Source organism: Mirounga leonina, unplaced genomic scaffold (genome assembly GCF_011800145.1).
Source record: "Mirounga leonina isolate KUSES-001 unplaced genomic scaffold, KU_Mleo_1.0 Mir_454, whole genome shotgun sequence".
NCBI lineage: Eukaryota > Metazoa > Chordata > Mammalia > Carnivora > Phocidae > Mirounga > Mirounga leonina.
This window is the reverse complement of record NW_023270763.1, coordinates 15063444-15081939: the sequence shown is the minus strand read 5'-3', so window position 1 is coordinate 15081939 and position 18496 is coordinate 15063444. Positions and strand designations below refer to the sequence as shown.

General features: G+C 41.4%; 1 protein-coding gene across 3 annotated transcripts in view; it reads left to right on the top strand.

Annotated features, from left to right (window-relative positions):
* The window catches only part of TPST1 (tyrosylprotein sulfotransferase 1), a 159411-nt gene extending 141137 nt beyond the window's left edge, over positions 1-18274 (top strand). For 2 of the 3 annotated variants that reach the window (XM_034988736.1, XM_034988735.1), the window contains 3 exons: positions 13039-13089; positions 15715-15761; positions 17718-18274. In XM_034988736.1, coding sequence (XP_034844627.1) covers positions 13039-13089; positions 15715-15732 — 69 coding nt within the window. In that variant the 3' untranslated portion in view covers positions 15733-15761; positions 17718-18274. The remainder of the gene's footprint in view (positions 1-13038; positions 13090-15714; positions 15762-17717) is intronic. The other variant, XM_034988737.1, reaches the window with a different exon arrangement.
* Positions 18275-18496: the final 222 nt, after the last annotated feature.

Sequence of the window (18496 nt, the reverse complement as noted above, 5' to 3'; positions counted from 1 at the left end):
CAATTACAAATAGAACCCTACTCGGGCGCCTGGGTGGCTCAGTTGGTTAAGCGACTGCCTTCGGCTCAGGTCATGATCCTGGAGTCCCTGGATCGAGTCCTGCATCGGGCTCCCTGCTCGACGGGGAATCTGCTTCTCCCTCTGACCCTCCCCCCTTTTATGTGCTCTCTCTCATTCTCTCTCAAATAAATAAAATCTTTAAAAACAAAACAAAACAAAACAAATAGAACCCTACTCATGACACCAAAATCTGTATTAGTTATCTACTGGCACTTGAAAATTTTAAGGTGATTAGCAGCTCAAAACAGCAAGCATATTATTACACAGTTTCTGAGGACTAGGAATCCAGGTGCAGTTTATCTAGATGCTTCTGGTCCAGGTCTGTCGTGAGGTTGTAGTCACACTGTCAGCCAGAGTGGCAGGCATTTCAAGATTCAATTGGAAGAGGGTCCCTTTCCAAACTCACTCACGTGACTGTTGGCAGGTCTCAAGTCCTTGTCAGTCACTGGTTGGAGATATCAGTTCTTTGGCACAGAGACCTCTGCATGAAGCTGTTCACAGCATGCAGCTGGCTTTCCTCAGAGCAAGGAAGCAAAGAGCAAGAGAGATTACCCAAGAGAGAAGATACAGACTTCTTATGACCTAATCTCAGAAGTAACATCCCATCATTTCTGCCATATTCTAGTTGTTAGAAGCAAGTTACTAGATTCAGTTCACACTCAAAGGAAGGGGATTACACAGGTCATGGATACCCGGCAGGAAACGTAGGGGCCCAATCTCAGAGGCTGCTTACCACAGATAACAAGACACTTGTATCTCAGAATGAGCCACAAACACTTTTAGTGTGAAAACAGTTTATTAGAGAAAGTTTAATCTCCATAAGATCAAGCCACATTCAGAGTTTGGCCTCATAACATTTCTGAGAGTTTCTCCTATAACTTGTAGAAGTTTGACCATCTGAAACCCTTAGGGAATCAGTCATTCTAGTCAAGTTTCTGGATAGATCTGTCCCAGATCAAATCTTAATTAATAATTTGGTGTAGAAGTATTGTACATTGTATCCTTCTGTACATCCTTCTGTATTTGATCCTTCTGTATTTGATCACAAATACATCCTTCTGTATTTGATCACATGCTTCCTTACCTTCTTAAATAAATTACTGACCATATTTTAAAATTTTATTTCATCAAAAGAAAATTAATCATTGTATGTGTTATATAGGAAAAATGCTGCCCCCCCCCTTACACAGGATATAGAATTGTCTCTTTTTTTTTTTTTTTTTTAGATTTTATTTATTTACAGAGAGAGAAAGAGATGGCGAGAGAGGGAACACAAGCAGGGGGAAGTGGGAGAGGGAGAAGCAGGATTCCCGCTGAGCAAGGAGCCCAATGTGGGGCTCAATTCCAGGACTCTGGGATCATGACTTGAGCCAAAGGCAGACACTTAATGACTGAGCCACCCAGGCGCCCCTGTTGGTCTCTTTCTTAACTCAAGGCTTCCTGTCTGCCTTTTTATAATTTGTGTCTTGTTTTGTCACTTTGCAGTTACCAGTACTTGCCCATTGCCTATATGTTTGCTGTATCTAATTGCTGTTAGTTGAAACTAAATAACTTAGGTTGAATAAAACCCTGTGTGAAGGAAAAGGGACCTGTGGAGGGTTGAATCTGCAGTCTGCACGTCACATTAATGACATTTACTAACTGCTGCTAGTTGCTCCCAGACTTTTGTTTACATTTTAGTTGTAAATTGTTAACTACATATAGGTGAGGCTGCAGTAATGGTGAAGTGGTATTGGGCTTAGTGGGTCAGTTCCTAATTAATTTTATGAGAAAGCTGAAAGTGACCTGAGGACAAATAATCAGTATTGTATATTGCTTGCTTCAGACAATATTCTGAACCTTTTCTTTCTTGGATTTTTGAAACTTCTCAGGCAATTTAGGCAAAGTCTCCTCCCTTCTTTAGCTCTGTATTCTAGGTAATTTCACAATTAAAGGCTGTACTTATAATAAAGTTAATTATACTTCACTTCAAAAATCTGAACCTGATTTCAGACTATAAACCCAAAGCAGCAAATATAATTTACTTTTATATTTGAGTGATTTCTTTGGAAATTCTGTCTGTTGGCAGCCATAGCCTCTCAAATGGAAACACACTGTCAGTACCACAAGTAAAAGCTATTAAGCTTTTAAATATGTGGAACTCACATTTTTATATGCATTTCTTTTAGACTTTATTAAGTGCTTTGCTCTGAGTGGCTCAAAAGCAGTGCAGTAACCTTATAACTTGTTAAACACAGACCTGGAAGGCCTACTAGAGAGGGTGAAGGTGGAACTGAGAAAGCAGTCCCCCTTTGATACTCAGGCTTTGAGAAACTGCCTTCAAACTCACCAAGTATCAGAGCTCAGAGGGGAGCAGTTTAAAACCTCTTAGTCTTTCCTCATACCTCCAGTCTCTTGCAAATAATTAACAGTAAAGCTAAAGACTATGGGAATTACATGTCTCTCCTATCTTTTTTTTCATCTTTTTTCTCTGTACAACACAGAATTTCTTTTCCAGTAGTGGTATGTTCCTCTATTTAGCAATTCCATAAATAGTGGCAACCTCCAGACACAAGTTACCTACCAGGACTTCAGAGAGTGTACATACTATGGGTGTACCTTCATACATGGAGAAAGAACACTGGCCAAAAAAACAAAAGAGCCAGCTGAGGAAGCACAACTGTAATTAGCCTCAATCTTCATATACAGAATTTCAGTCAACTTCTTGTGCTTCAAAGCCAAGACGCACAGGATATTTGCAGAACTTCTCTAGCACGAAAGAGACCAAAAGAAAGAGAAAAGGGAATCACAGAGGAAATAATGTAATGAGCAAAAGAAAATGTAAATGATAGGGCGCCTGGGTGGCTCAGTCGTTAAGCATCTGCCTTCGGCTCGGGTCATGATCCTAGGGTCCTGGGATCGAGTCCCACATCGGGCTCCCTGCTCAGTGGGAAGCCTGCTTCTCCCTCTCCCACTTCCCCTGCTTGTGTTTCCTCTCTCACTCTGTCTCTCTCTCTGAAATAAATAAATAAAATCTTAAAAAAAAAAAAGAAAATGTAAATGAACTAGAATTAATGTTCTTGTAGAAATAAGACGAAGGAATAAGAACAAGATGATTTTTGGGCGCCTGGGTGGCTCGGTCAGTTAAGCGTCTGCCTTCAGCTCAGGTCATGATCCCAGGGTCCTGGGATCGAGTCCTGAGTTGGGCTCCCTGCTCAGCGGGAAGCCTGCTTCTCCCTCTGCCTGCCACTCCCCCTGCTTGTGCTTTCTCTCTCTCTGACAAATGAATGGATAAAATCTTTATTTAAAAAAAAAAAAAAAGAACAAGATGGTTTAAAAAAACAGAATTTAAAAATTTGGAAACTAAAAATATGAGAGATGAAATTTAAAATCAGTAAAGTTGAGAAAATCTCTTAGAAAGTAGAACAAAAGGACCAATAGATGACTTGGAAAGAAAAAAAAATTAGAGGCTTTATTCAGGTGGTCCAGTATTTGACTAATTGGAGAAAAATAGGGGCGCCTGGGTGGCTCAGTCATTGAGTGTCTGCCTTCAACTCAGGTCATGGTCCCAGGGTCCTGGGATCGAGCCCCGCATCGGGCTCCCGGCTCAGCGGAGAGCCTGCTTCTGCCTCTCCCACTCCCCCTGCTTGTGTTCCCTCTCTCGCTGTGTCTCTGTCAAATAAATAAAATGTTTAAAAAAAAGAAAGTGATGATGAGGAAATAATCAATGTTGTAATATAAGGACATTTCCAGGACCAGAAGGACATGTATCTCCAGTATGAATGAAGAAAACGAGTCTCATCAAGACACATTATCATGTAATTATAGAACACTAGGGGTAAAAAGAAAATTCTTAAAGCTTCTAGAGTGAAAACAAAGGTCATATAGAAAGGACCAGGAATTAGAATCATATCAGCCTTGTCAACCCAAACATGGGAAACTAGAAGAGAGTGGAGCAATGCCATAATTTCAAAAAGAAAATTACTTATCTAGAATTACATAACCAGATAAACTTTCAATCAAGTATTAGGATAAAATAAAGACATTTTCAGACATGCAAAATCACAAAAGATTTGCCTTTTTAAAAAAGATTTATTTATTTTAAAGAGATAGGAGTTGGGGAGGGCAGAGGTAGAGAGAGAATCTCAAACAGACCCCCGCTGAGTACAGAGACCGACACGGGGCTTGATCTCACAACCCTGACACTATGACCTGAGCTGAAATCAAGAGTTGGACACTTAACCAACTGAGCCAGCCAGAGGCCCCCAAAATTTGCTTCTTATACACCCTTTCTCAGGAGCTACTGAAGAATGTACCAAAGATGATGGATTAACCAAGTAAATGGAAGACCTGGGCAAGGAAATGGGAATCAAAACCAGAGAGGTGTGAAGAATATCCAGGATAGATATTCTTGGAAAATCCCAAGACAACACCTGAGCAGGAAACCTAGAGAACAAGCAGTTCAGATGGAAGTAAACAGAGGGTTTCAGGAAGGATGTTTTGGGAAAGGGGAAAAAATGAAAGAGGGAATGTAAATGCCAAGAATCATATATTACCTAGAGCAGAAATCTCCCACTGAAGTCAGTACTGTTGGGAATGCATAAACTATAAATGATGAATTGCCAGAGGCTCAGTGAGAGTTCAAAAGATTGAGAGTTTAAAAACTCCAGGGGCACAGTCTTAGGGAACCCCCCCAAACTCTCATGAATTTTACCTCCAGGAGCCCCACAAGGTTCTCTGGGTGAAGATCAGAGAAAAATCCCCGGTGCTCTGACAGAGGGAAGGGGAAAGTAACCATTTTAAAATAAGCTTGGGGGCGCCTGGGTGGCTCAGTTGGTTAAGCGACTGCCTTCGGCTCAGGTCATGATCCTGGAGTCCTGGGATCGAGTCCCGCATCGGGCTCCCTGCTCAGTGGGGAGTCTGCTTCTCCCTCTGACCCTCTTCCCTCTTGTGCTATCTCTCATTCTCTCTCACTCAAATAAATAAATAAATAAAATTTTAAAAATAAATAAGCTTGGGATACTAACAACAGCTTGAGTTCAAAGTAGACTATTTTGCCAAAGCCTAACCAGCTTGGGGGAAGGGAACTGCCCAACTCTAGCCCCTCCAGTTTTTCTGTCTTACCTAAAGGGGAGGGAGGGGAAGCTGAGAAGCACTTAACAATGGTTACAGCCCAGGCACACAGACTCACTAAAATACTTAGATGTAATTATGGGAGTATAGAACACTTTCTCCCCCACCCCCCAAACACACATACCATGCCACCACACCAATCAGGCTCTTGTATAATAACAGTGGATTACTACTAAAAGAACTACAATGCTCAGATTCTATTTTTAAAAGAAGTCTCTAGGGAAACCCCAGAACAACAAGGAGTACAAAAACAAGGACACTTGAAAAATTTTAGCCTCTGATACGTACAGTTCCAACAAACAGTGAACACAGGCTGATTCCTAGCCAGATAAACTTAAAACCTCACACTAAAGCCTTATTTACTTTGTCCCTTTTACTCAGTATATCATGTCCACTTCTAACAAAAAAAGCTACAAGATGTGCTAAAAGGCAAAAAACAGTTGGAAGAGACAATAGAAAGTATTCCAACTGGATTCATATATGCCAGAAATTTTGGAATTATCAGACTAGGAATTTAAAACAACTATGATGAATATGCTAAGGACTTTGATGGGAAAAGTGAATGTAAGCATAGAGACGAAACTAAGAAAGACTCAAAAGGAAATGCTATAGAGGGGCGCCTAGGTGGCTCAGTCTGTTAAATGTCTGCCTTCAGCTCAGGTCATGGTCCTGGGGTCCTGGGATCGAGCCCTGCATCGGGCTCCCTGCTCAGCGGGGTTTCTCCCTCTCCCTCTGCCCCTCTCCCCGACTCGTGTGTTCTCTCTTTCTCTCTCTCTCTTTCAAATAAATATTTTTTAAAAATCTCTTCAAAGGGGCACCTGGGTGGCTCAGTTGGTTAAGCATCTGCCTTCGGCTCAGGTCATGATCCCAGGGTCCTGGGATCGAGCCCCGCATCGGGCTCCCTGCTCAGCGGGGAGTCTGCTTCTCGCTCTCCCACTCCCCCTGCTTGTGTTCCCTCTCTCTCTGTCTCTCTCTCTGTCAAATAAATAATAAAATCTTTAGAAAAAAAAAATCTCTTCAAAAAAAAAAAAGAAAAGGCTACATACTGTATGAGCGCAACTCTCTGACATTGTGAAAAGGCAGAATTGGAGACAGTAAAAAGATTGGGGGAAGGTAGGGAGGGATAAGTCATTGGAGCACAGGATTTTTATGATAATGGAACTATTCTGTATTTACTGTAATAGTGGATACATGTCATTATGCATTCATCAAAACCCACAGAAAGTACAACACAAAGAGTGAACCCTAGTGCAGACTAAAGACTTTAATTAAGAACAGTCTATGACTACTACTTCATTAATTGTAACAAATGTACCACAGTAATGCAAGATTTTAATAGGGGGAACTGTAGGAGAGAGAGAGGACATATATAGGACTCCACTTTCTGCTCAGTTTTTCTGTAAACCTAAAACTGCTCTAAAAACTAGAGTCTACTAATTAAGAAATATATGAGGCTGGGTGCCTGGGTGGCTCAGTTGGTTAAGCGACTGCCTTTGGCTCAGGTCATGATCCTGGAGTCCTGGGATCGAGTCCCGCATCGGGCTCCCTGCTCAGCGGGGAGTCTGCTTCTCCCTCTGACCCTCCCCCCTCTCGTGCTCTATCTCAGTCTCTCTCTCAAATAAATAAATAAAATCTTAAAAAATATATATATATGAGGCTATTACTAACTTTAGCTAAAATAACAAGCTGTGTAAGAAAATGTAAATATGTGATATTTATATTGTCATAAGAGTGGAAACTTACAGAATGTGACTTTAACCAGAAATAATTATGTAATTTTTGAGAGAGTAGAGGAAGGGAAGTGTTGCAGACCTGGTATCCTCATCTCTCATAATAGAAAATGGGTAACAGAAGTGAACATCCATGCTCCTATCTGAAGGCGTTTCCTTCCCTTAGGTACCCAAGTCCATCTCCCCACGTCTCCTGTATCATCAGATTTTGTTCTCCAGCAGGATCTTTCCCATCAACAAACAAATATACCATTAGTTCTTCTTTCTTAACATTAACGCACACACACCCATACTTCTTGATTCCAGTTGCCCTGCCATTTCTTTGCTTCCCTTTACATCAAAACTGAAGTTTTCTGTACTCCTTGTCTCCAGTTCCTCGCCATTCTCTTACATCCACTCCATACAGAATTTCACAGCTACCATTCTATTTAATTTGCTCTTGTCAAATTGACGGTGACCTTCATGTTGCTATATCGAGTGGTCAGTTATCGTCTTAGCTCCCAGCCTCTTTTGACACAATTGATTACTACCTCCTTGATAGGTTTCCTTCACTTGGTTTTAAGGACACTTTTTTTGTTTTCCTTCTGTGTTACTGGTAGCTTCTTTTCAGTCTTTGCTGTTTCTTCCTCTTCTCCCTGACCTCTTAATGCTAGAATGCCCCCATATCTCAGTCTTAAGTCCTCTGCTATTGTGTCTCTACCCTGAGCCCCTGGGTTATCTTATCAGGTATCAGGGCTTTAAATACCATCTGTAAGTTGATGATTTTCAAATTTATATATCCCAACCAAGACTTCTATGAACTCTAGGTTTGTATATCCAATTGTTGACTTGACATTTTCATTTATTGTTTAATAGACATCTCAAGCTTAACATACCCAAAACTAAACTATTGCTCTTTCCCCTGAAAATATGCTGTAGCCAGAATATTTCCCAATTCAGTTAATGGCAACTCCGTATTTCCACTTCGTAGTTGCTTAGGCCAAAAACCTTGGAATTATCCTTGACTCCCCTCTGCTCTCTCACATCCCACATCCAGTCTGTGTAATTAGGTGTAATTAGAAAAATAAAGATCCACAAACGTACCACTTCTCACCATCTCCTTATCATCCTCTCTTGTCTGGATTACTGCTATAACCTCTATACTTCTATCCTTGGCCCTCTACCATGTAAACAGAGCAATTAGGATGATCCTTTTAAAATGCAAGTTCAATCATGGTACCTATTTGCTTCCCATTTCACTACATTGGACAAAATACTTAATTTCTCTGTGACTTAGTTCTTCATTTGTAAAATAGGAATAAATAATACCTCCTTCCAGAGATTGTGGGACTCAATGAGATAATACGTAGGAAGCACCCACTTAACACCAACCTGAGACAATAATGTTTACCTGCTGTTCTTATTATTTTTATTTCCCAATGCACCCTCCAAATCAGGAGCCTACTTTTGTCTCCTCATCATGCCTTTGGGGCTTGAGGTGAGAGGGTTCTGTAGGAATGTTTAGATTCTGAATGCCTAGTTCATTGCTGTCAAGCACAATCCTCAATCCATTAGTACCAGAGAAGAGCATCTGTTCATTTAACCAAAGGAAATTCCATACCTAACTTTGCTGTTTTTATAAGCAATGTAGTGCTGGGTTTCCTTCACTAAATAGGAATTGCTTTGTCAAATAGAAAGTGTTCTTTTTGTCGGTACCATAGTTTCTATCTTTTGAAGCATTTGTTCTCTAAAGGATAAGGAAAGGAGGCAGCTTCCCACTTACTTTTTGATTGAGCCTTTTATCTAATGTCTTATCCTTACCCCTTTTTGGTTTTTTATTAAATTTGTGACATCATATAGTTAGGGGTGTTTTCCCCCCTTATAAGTCTTACCTCTCTGGAACTGTTGGTTCCTGGAAGACTCTTACAATATTTCATATTCCCACTCATATTTTCTGTCATGCCTTGCTGGTTTTTATAATGAACTGAGGGGCGCCTGGGTGGCTCAGTTGGTTAAGCGACTGCCTTCGGCTCAGGTCATGATCCTGGAGTCCCTGGATTGAGTCCCGCATCGGGCTCCCTGCTCGGCAGGGAGTCTGCTTCTCCCTCTGACCCTCCCCCCTCTCTCTCATTCTCTCTCTCTCAAATAAATAAATAAAATCTTTAAAAAAAAATTTATAATGAACTGAGAAAAGAGAAGGTTTAACCATAAGATTTGCTAATGGTAATAAAAGACAAGACGGTGCTGGGTGGGGCCTTCTGAGCCTCACTCTGCCACTGACTTGCTGTGTAACCCCCCGGGCTTTCATTGAACCTTCTGCTTGAATTCTAGCAGAAGAGACTAGCTAAAAGAGAGGAGAGCCAGTTTCTGAGTCAGAGGATATGAGGAATATAAGAAAAATTGCTTGGGGACCTAACCCACTAACTGGAAGAGGGACTAGGGCAAATCTGCCTTGTTCTGTTCAGTAATGCAGCCAGGGTACAGGATCCTAAGCCTGCTTAGGGTATGCCCTAGGGGCTTGGAAGGTGGGGGCTGGGACACAGTTACGTGAATAGAGGGAGAAGGAAAGACACCTGAGAATCTGGTAAAACAAAAAAACAAGAAAAACATCCTATTGGCTTGAGCCCCTGTGCTGGATTTACTGTCTGCTTGCAGACAGGCACAGTGGAAGTCAGAACTAACATGATACACAGCGCCAGGGGCTTAGCTACTTCCTACATCAGAAAGCTGCAACAGTAATACAATGTCATATGTCAATTATATCTCAGTAAAGTGGGGGTGGGAGAGGCACGGTGCAGGAAGCTAGAACAATTTTTGGCCTGTGGTGATAGGGTAGAACAAAGAGGATTCTTCTTACATGCAGATTCTTTTTTTTTTCTTCAAGATTTTATTTATTTATGTGACAGAGAGAGACACAGCGAGAGAGGGAACACAAGCAGGGGGAGTGGGAGAGGGAGAAGCAGGCTTCCCGCTGAGCAGGGAGCCCGATGAGGGGCTCGATCCCAGAACCCTGGTGGGATCATGACCTGAGCCGAAGGCAGACGCTTTAACGACTGAGCCACCCAGGCACCCCTTACGTGCAGATTCTTCAGGGAGGAGCTAGACCAGACCCCCTGTTGAGCTGGGATTATTTGAGGGTATGACAGAGATGGTGGTAGCTTTTGAAACAGTCCTAGTGGATGCAGTGTTGTTATCCTGCACCCACCTTAGCTTCCATCATGATGCATCTCTGAAGACAGGCCTTGCCCAAAAGTCCAATGTCTCTGTTTTAAATTTAGGCTTCTAAGAGACCATAAAGAATGGAGCAGGTTTGGGCACCTGGGTGGCTCAGTTGGTTAAGCCGACTGCCTTCGGCTCAGGTCATGATCCCAGGGTCCTGGGATCGAGTCCCACGTCGGGCTCCCTGCTCTGCGGGGAGCCTGCTTCTCCCTCTCCCCCTCCCCCTGCTGGTGTTCCCTCTCTCACTGTGTCTCTCTCTGTCAAATAAATAAATAAAATCTTTAAAAAAAAAAAAAAAGAATGGAGCAGGTTTTAGAAATTGTAGAGAAAGAGACAGGCCAAAGGTACAGTCATTTCAGAGGGAATGCTGCTACTTTTAGAAGTGGGTCAGTCGGGCGCCTGGGTGGCTCAGTTGGTTAAGCGACTGCCTTCGGCTCAGGTCATGATCCTGGAGTCCCGGGATCGAGTCCCGCATCGGGCTCCCTGCTCAGCAGGGGTCTGCTTCTCCCTCTGCCCTCTTCCCTCTCGTGCTCTCTGTCTCTCATTCTCTCTCTCTCAAATAAATAAATAAAATCTTTAAAAAAAAAAAAAAAGAAGAAGTGGATCAGTCATCTTATAACCAAGTAAGAATCCATTAGGTCTGTGGGCTTTAGGAGTCACCATTTAGAAGATTTTTTTTTTTTTGCTCAGAGAGGCTACTCAGTGACTCTCTTCCCAATAACCATCTGTAGTTTCTGACCATACTTTCTCAGGTTCAGCAGTTATCAAACTTTGGCTAATGGAGGAGACCTTCTTTACTCTTGATTGGCACAAATAGTTCCCAGTTTTTTTGCTGTTGCAGTGTTGAAACAAACATCCTTGTATTTAAAGTGTGTGTGTGTGTTAGCAGTAAGTTTTTAGTATTAAGTTACTGGCTTAATTTGTTCAATTTTGTTCTTGAAGTATAACATGCAGAAAAATTACACAAATCATAGCTCTATTAATGATATAAAACAAATACACCTAGGACGCCTGGGTGGCTCAGTCGGTTAAGTGTCTGCCTTCAACTTAGGTAATGATCCCAGGGTCCTGGGATAGAGTCCCACGTCAGGCTCCTTGCTCAGTGGGGGGCCTGCTTCTCCCTCTGCCTGTGCTTGCTCTCTCTTTGACAAATAGATAAATAAAAATCACTAAAAAAAATGAATACACCTTCACAATTGCTACCCATATCAAGACAAAATTCCCAGCACCCTGGAAGCCTCTTTCATCTCCTTCACAATCACTACCACTTCCCTCCTCCCCAGAGTAAACAGTATCCTGATTTCTAACATCATGAAGTTGTTTCGCCTTTTTAGAAACTTTAAGATACTTAAATGGAGACATGTATATCATTTTTAGGGGTCTGGCTTTTATCCCCTTCCTCATTATGTGTTGTGATTCATAGCAGTAGTTCATTTTTCTTAATTGCTACTCAATATCATTATATACCACATTTATTTATTCATTCTAATTGCATTGCTTGCAATGCCACCCTTATCATAAACCAAGTATCTGTACACAAGGGTCTGTTTCTAGGTTCTTCATTCTGTTTCATTAATATATTTGTCCATAATTGTACCAAAGCCTTACTGTCTTCACTCTAACTTATTATCTTTATTATTTTACATATATAATAATATATATTGTAACATATATTTGTATATTATAACAGTTATAACTTATGTGTGTATATATATCTAGCTGTATAGTTGGCTTAATTATAGCTGTAATAATAAGTCTTAGTATCTAGTAGAGTAGGTCCCCCACTTTGTTCTTTTTAAGATTACTTTGATTATTCTTGGCCCTATGCATTTCCATATAACTTTTACAATCAGCTTGAAATTACCCCTGCCCCTTCTGCCCAAAAAAGTATGCTGGAATTTTGATTGGAATTCCCTGAGGAGAATGAACATCTTTACTATATTGAATCTTCCAATCCCTGGAAGTGGTATGTCTATTTTTTGGTCTTTCATTTCTCTCAATAATGTTTTATAGTTTTCTGTGTAAAGATCTTATACATCTTGTGTTAGATTTATTCTTAGGTATCTGGTGGGGTTTTTTTTTTTATGTTGTTATAAATGGTATTGTTTTTTAAAGTTATTTCCTTATTGCTTGTATTAAAACATAATTTTATATATTGAGAAGAGTAAGTCTTTATTTATAAGATTTTTATGAGGTTAAAAGTATATCATTTTAAGAATCATCTAATATTCAAATTATTATGGGAATATAGGGCACATTAAGAAAAGTAAATTTGGGGAGCACCTGGGTGGCTCAGTCAGTTAAGCATCTGCCTTTGGCTCAGGTCATGATCCCAAGGTCCTGGGATTGAGCCCCACGTCCAGCTCCCTGCTCAGCAGGGAGTCTGCTTGTCCCTCTCCTCCCCACTCGTGCTCTCTCTCACTATCTCTGCCACCATCTCTGTCTCCCTCTTTCTCAAATAAATAAAATCTTTAACAACAACAACAACAACAAAAAAGTAAAGTAAATTTGGAATAAATCTAAGGTTTGTAAGGGTGGAGATTTTAAAGGGATACCAGGAGGAGCCTGTTCCCAAATTGTGTGAATTCTCTGTTGGTTGCTTGAGAGAGATGGCCCAGGGCTTGCTTTCTCTCTCAGCTCAAATGATTGGAGCTTGGAATGTTGGGATGCTTTTTTTCTTCTTCAGACTGAGCCCTCTCCCAGCCACCCCGCATTTGGGAGCACTCAGGCAAATGTAGAACAGGTGGGACCAGAGTGAATGGGAATTTCACTCAGTCCTTCAATGCTAGCAGTTTTTAAACTGACAGGCTTCCCTCCCATTCTAAAACTCACCGAGACGGAAGCAGTAAATCCATCCACCATCGGGCAGTGCAAGCATCCTGAAATGATGATGACAGTACCTGTTTCCTTAAACTCACACTTGGCTTTGTTTTTCCAGGTCTATAAAGGAGAATTTCAGCTCCCTGAATTTCTTAAAGAAAAACCTCAGGTACTGTATCTGCTTCCTCTTCTTAATCTGATAGATAGACTCTTGTGTCAGAGGGATCTTTTTAAAGAGTGCTAGGCTGGTGGTAGAAAGATTGGCCTCTGGTAGTTGTTGGTTTTAACAGTAATTTAACACCATCTTAATTTGAGAGAGCTCAGTGTCAGTGTCTTCCAAAATTAGGGAACTACTTTATTGATAACTAAAATCCAATTGCTTGAGGTAACTTATAAGCCGTATGGTATTCCACATACAAGAAGCCTGCCTTAGTGAATCTGCTCCGGCCTTCTGATATCTAACTTGAAATAAAACTATACAGCCACCCTTTGTTCTTATCACATAGACATCCATGGCCTTTTAACTTGTCTTACTTGGAGCCCAGGAGACTTGTGAATACATGATATTCACAGCCATTGGCCCTCAACTGCAAAGCCCCCAGGTTGGGAAAGGACAGTGAGAGTTTGAAAATTATAACTCTTACTTTTTTTAAAAATTAGTTAAAACAGATCCAGAGTTATCCTTGCAATGTCACGCCTTCACTTACCTGGGTCAGTGCTGTTTCTTGAGTCGAAGAGAGACAGGCAGTGTTACAGCTGACCCTGTGTGCCTGAAGTGGCCCGGAGTGTCCTGCGTCTGGCCATCATCGCCATTCCTATACAGTAGTGGGGAGAAAATTGTCAGCTACTGCTCAAGCCCAGCAGAAGACGTCCCTTTCTAGCCTAGTGGTAATACGTGTTGCCTCCAGGCTGCTGCTATCAGTAGTTGGCTTGTAAATAGGAAATGAAGACTCCGCACTGAACTCGGTTTCTAAAATCATCCCAGGTATGGATTGGTGAGGGAAACATACCTCCTCACAGACTCTGTGTGAAGTCGTGTTGCCTGAAGCAAGCCTGCAGTAAGTGGGCTGGGCTCTCTAAAAGAAGCTGCCTTCTCACACCAGGGTCGAAGGCTCTGTCTTCTCAGATCCTTGTCCGATAATAGTCAGCCATTAATAGCGGATATGTATACTTGAGAATTCCAGACTACTTTCATGGCACATTCTTATTAGCATATGTTCGATTTTAATCCTCCCATTCATTCATTTTATTTATTCAACAAATGTTTACTGAATTTCTGTTATGGGTGAAAAGTTGGAAGTCCTCAAGAGCCACAGAAAAAAAGAGATCTTCTTAAGGAACTTCTGATCTCCCCTAAAGACTAATCAGTTTTTGCAGATAAGGGGGCACTGGGCCCTGAGCCTGGGCTAGGTGTGATGCCCCAGAAACCTGGATGAATTCATCAATAAGCCATCAATCACTTGCAGGGTGTGGCAGTTGGAGCCAGAGAAAAATCCAAGAGGCAAGTCTTGAAGGAATGTCAAATCCAAAGACTGTTTTGCATAATAAGTTTGAGGGAATCAAGAAAGGGAATTTGAGACTAAAATTAAAGGGATACCTCTGCTTCACTGCATACATAAAAATCATATCCAGGCCGATTATAGACCTAAATGTGAAAGGCAAAATAATAAAGTTTTTAGGAGATGATAAAGGAGAATATCTTCATGACCTTAAGAGGGAAGGATTTCTTAAACAGATCGTAAAAAACACTGATCATTAATTTTAAAATGGATAACTTGGGCTCCATTAAAATCGATAATATTTATTTATTAGAAAGCATCATAAGGAGAGTAAAAAAGTATACCTTAAGTGGAATAAAATAATTAGAAACAAAGGACTCATTTGTAGAATATAGAGGATTCCTACAAATCAGTAAAAAAAAAAAAAAATGTGCAAAAGGCTTACTAGGAACTTCAAGCCCCTTACTGTGGTTAGTTTAATGCATCACACACACACACATACTTAGAAAAGGGCTGTAAAAGAATTTAACTTACAATAAATGAGAAAATGGAAGCCCACAGAACCCTCAGGTTTGGTATTTAGCTAAAGCGGCTCACAGAACTCAGCAAAGTGCTGTACGGCCAGTTACAGTTTTATTATAAAGGATACAAATCAGGATCAGCCAAACAAAGAGACATGTAGGACAGGGACTGCAAGGGTCTCAAACACAGAGCTGTGCCCATTCCCCAGGGAATCAGGGTACTTCTCCCTCTCAGCAACATGTCAGTGCATTCACCAAGCAGGAAGCTCTCCACTGAACTTCAGCATCCATAGTTTTTATTGGGATCTAATTACATAGACGTGATTGACTGAATTATTGACCATGTGGTTGAAGTCAGTGCCAGCTAACATCCCCTATCCAGAGGTTGGCTGGCTTAAATTCCCAAATCTCTAATCACAGGGACACCAGCCAATTAGTGGCAAAGCCGGTTTCTGATCTTTTGATCTTTCTGTGACCAGCCCCCATCCTGAGTTATCTCATCTCGTAGCATAAATTCAAGTATGATCCAGGGAGCTCCAGAATAATGAAGACATTCCCGTTACATGGGAAAATCCAAGAATTTAGAGTCTCCCTACCAGGAACTGGGGACATAGTCCAGTCAGATTCCTTATTATACAATAGTAGCAGACTGAGTTCATTAGAAAATCTGTGATCAGAGCCTACAAGCTACCCCTGATATTTCAATGAGAGCAGTCACTTTTCATCCTGACCAACTTCAAGGACTTTTAAAACATCTTTTGCTTCCTTTGACAGACTGAGGAAGTGGAGTAGCAGAGCCAGGAACCACTTATGTACGTGAGGTGAGAGTTGGGGGACATTCCTTGGTCTTTGGGTTACCCTGCTTAAGCTCTCCTAGGAGACAATGTGGCTGGAGTGGAGGGCACAGCTCTGGAGTCCATCCGCCTGGGTTGGAATCTGGGCTCTGTGGCATTGAGCAAATCACTTCTCTGTGTCTCAGCTTCCTCATCTGTAAAGTGAGGACCGTATTAATAAGAGAGTACTAGTAAGAATTAACCATAATAATGTCTACAGAAAGCTTGTTACTAGGCACTCAAACAGTGTTAGTTGTTATTTTTAATATTAGGAGGAGTGTAAGATGATAAAATATTTTAACTGGAAGGGATTTGGAGACCGTTGACCCCACTACCCTGTTTGCAGGTAAGGAAGCTGATCCCCGAGAGGCGGTTATTTGCCATGGTCACCGCACAGTAGGACAGCCAGAGCCGCTTCCACCACCCCGCGTGGCTTCTGTGTGTGCTGTGCGTGCACAGGTTTTTGCAGGAATAGTTTTGGGAGTTGGTCAAGTCTGTCCTTGCCGATTTTAACGTACAGCGAGGTCTTGTTTGTAATCCACGTTGTCTCGTTGTAGGTAAGGGCTGCAGTTGGGCTAGGCCAGCCATGCCTTATCAGTCCCCTTCATATCTGAGTAATCATCAGGTACGTGTCCAGGGACACCAGCCAATTAGTGGCAAAGCTGGTTTCTGAACCCAGAGCTCCTGACGCAGCCGCTCAGAGCTCACACTCCTTTCCCACACTTCCTTAAGGCTGTGTTTTGTTCTGAATGATGTGGTCATGCCTTAGATCGTTTGGAACTTGAAAAGCTTTTTTAAAAATCTGATTTTTTCTTATAGTGTTGCTTGCCATTTTAGTTTTATTTTACATAATAACATTGTACTGACTGCATACTCTATACAAGGCATAAAATATCAAGCATTTTACATATGTAATATATAAATAACATATATGACACATACTGTATAATATATAATATGATATTCATATATGTAATATATGAATGAACTCATTCAGAGTTCAGACCACTCTGGCAAAGTAGGTGGTATTATACCTGTTGTACTGATGAGAAAATTAAGACTGAATAATTTGAATTAAGAGATTTTTTTTTTATGACTTGCTGGGTTAATGGATAATAGACTGAAAAAGCACATGAACACTGCTATGCCATGTCAAAATCATGGATGACTTTGAGCTGATAATATTAATAGGTTTCAGGATTTTTGACTGCCTTTTTGCTAAGGAGCAAATGCTAAATGTTAGACATACACTCTATGTACGTATGTAACAGCAGTTATCATACCTTTTATAGATAAATTCCCTCTGTGAAATACACACACAGGGATCCACTTATTGAATGTTTCACAAGGCAGAATGCAGTGTCAGTTGACTCCAGCCTTGGAGTTGACTCCACAGCATCATTTCATCCTTGTATGTTTGTTGTAGCTTGTAGGGGCCACATGCAGCGAGAGGACTCAGAAGAAGCAGGAAGACAACAAAGCATCTCAGGAAGGATACTAGTCTTTCTTCTTGTCTTTGCGGTCCCTTTGGCGTTTGAATGGCAGTCGCTGTGTTCTCTAAATCTTCCTTTAAAGAACCTTGGTATCTACTCTTTCAAATGCAGAGTCAGCATGTCAGACCCCTGGACATGTGACATCCCTACCAGTGCCCCTGCAGTAGCTTCAATTGCAGGTGACAGTCGCAGTCATTCAGCAATGGGCAGGAGCAGCCCGTGCTTTGGCTGCCATCTGCCTGTCTGGCGTCCCGAAGCGACCGGCAGGCGTCCGAAAGCATCCCAGACTGAGGGAGTGTGTGCTTCCTTGGTAGTCCTTCCGAGGCAGCTGCTCTTGTGACCGTCTGTCCTCCTCGCTGCCTACCTGGCTCAGGCCAGGACTGCAGCTGGGTGCTGGGGAGAATGAAGTGTGACTCCACACCTGTAACCATATTCTATTTGTTTGCCCTAGGGAAGACTGCTGCCTTCAACAGAAGGGAAAGTTCTAGGACTGGCCGTCCCCCGCCGAGATCAGTGGAGCGTATGTACCATGGCCCGCATCTCCTGTTGGCTTGCCGGTCTCCTCCCACTGCGAGGGTGGGATGTCAATATACCTTTGGGCCTTCCTGAGTGATCTGCTTCCTCACTGTAGTGCTCTTGATCCTAATTACATGCACAACCCTGTGGATAAGAAGCCCGGAGGGAGCGTGTGCTTTCTGTTAAAACTGCTCTGGTCCTCGTCTTTTCTTACCAGATTCCAAACTTTTGTTTCAAGGGGAGGGTTTTAAAATGGAATTCTATAAGCAGAATTGGGCAGTTTCTTCTTGGAATAGGTTGTCTGTACATGTTCTGATGTTTCGTAGAACACTTGCTGTTTAAATGTATTGATGTGGATAATATTAAATATCTTAATTATTTAAATAATTCATTGTATTGTTTTTGAGAAGTTGAGGAATTACCGTATACATTTACAACTTAATGACTTTTGTATTTTATTTTTCAAAATAAAAGCTTTAAATGTGTGAAGCATTCTGGTGGTTTACATGTTTTTATTACTGTGATTTCAGAGAAGCAGTAAGACCTTATCAGACGGTGATTGATAAACCAAAGTTTCTTCAGTTGGCTGTATTGTAGGTATTCCCTTCTATGCATCATAACTTTTAAAAATTTTTTTATTTTAATTCCAGTATAGTTAACATACAGTGTGATATTAGTTTCAGGTGTACAATACAGTGATTCAACACTTCCATT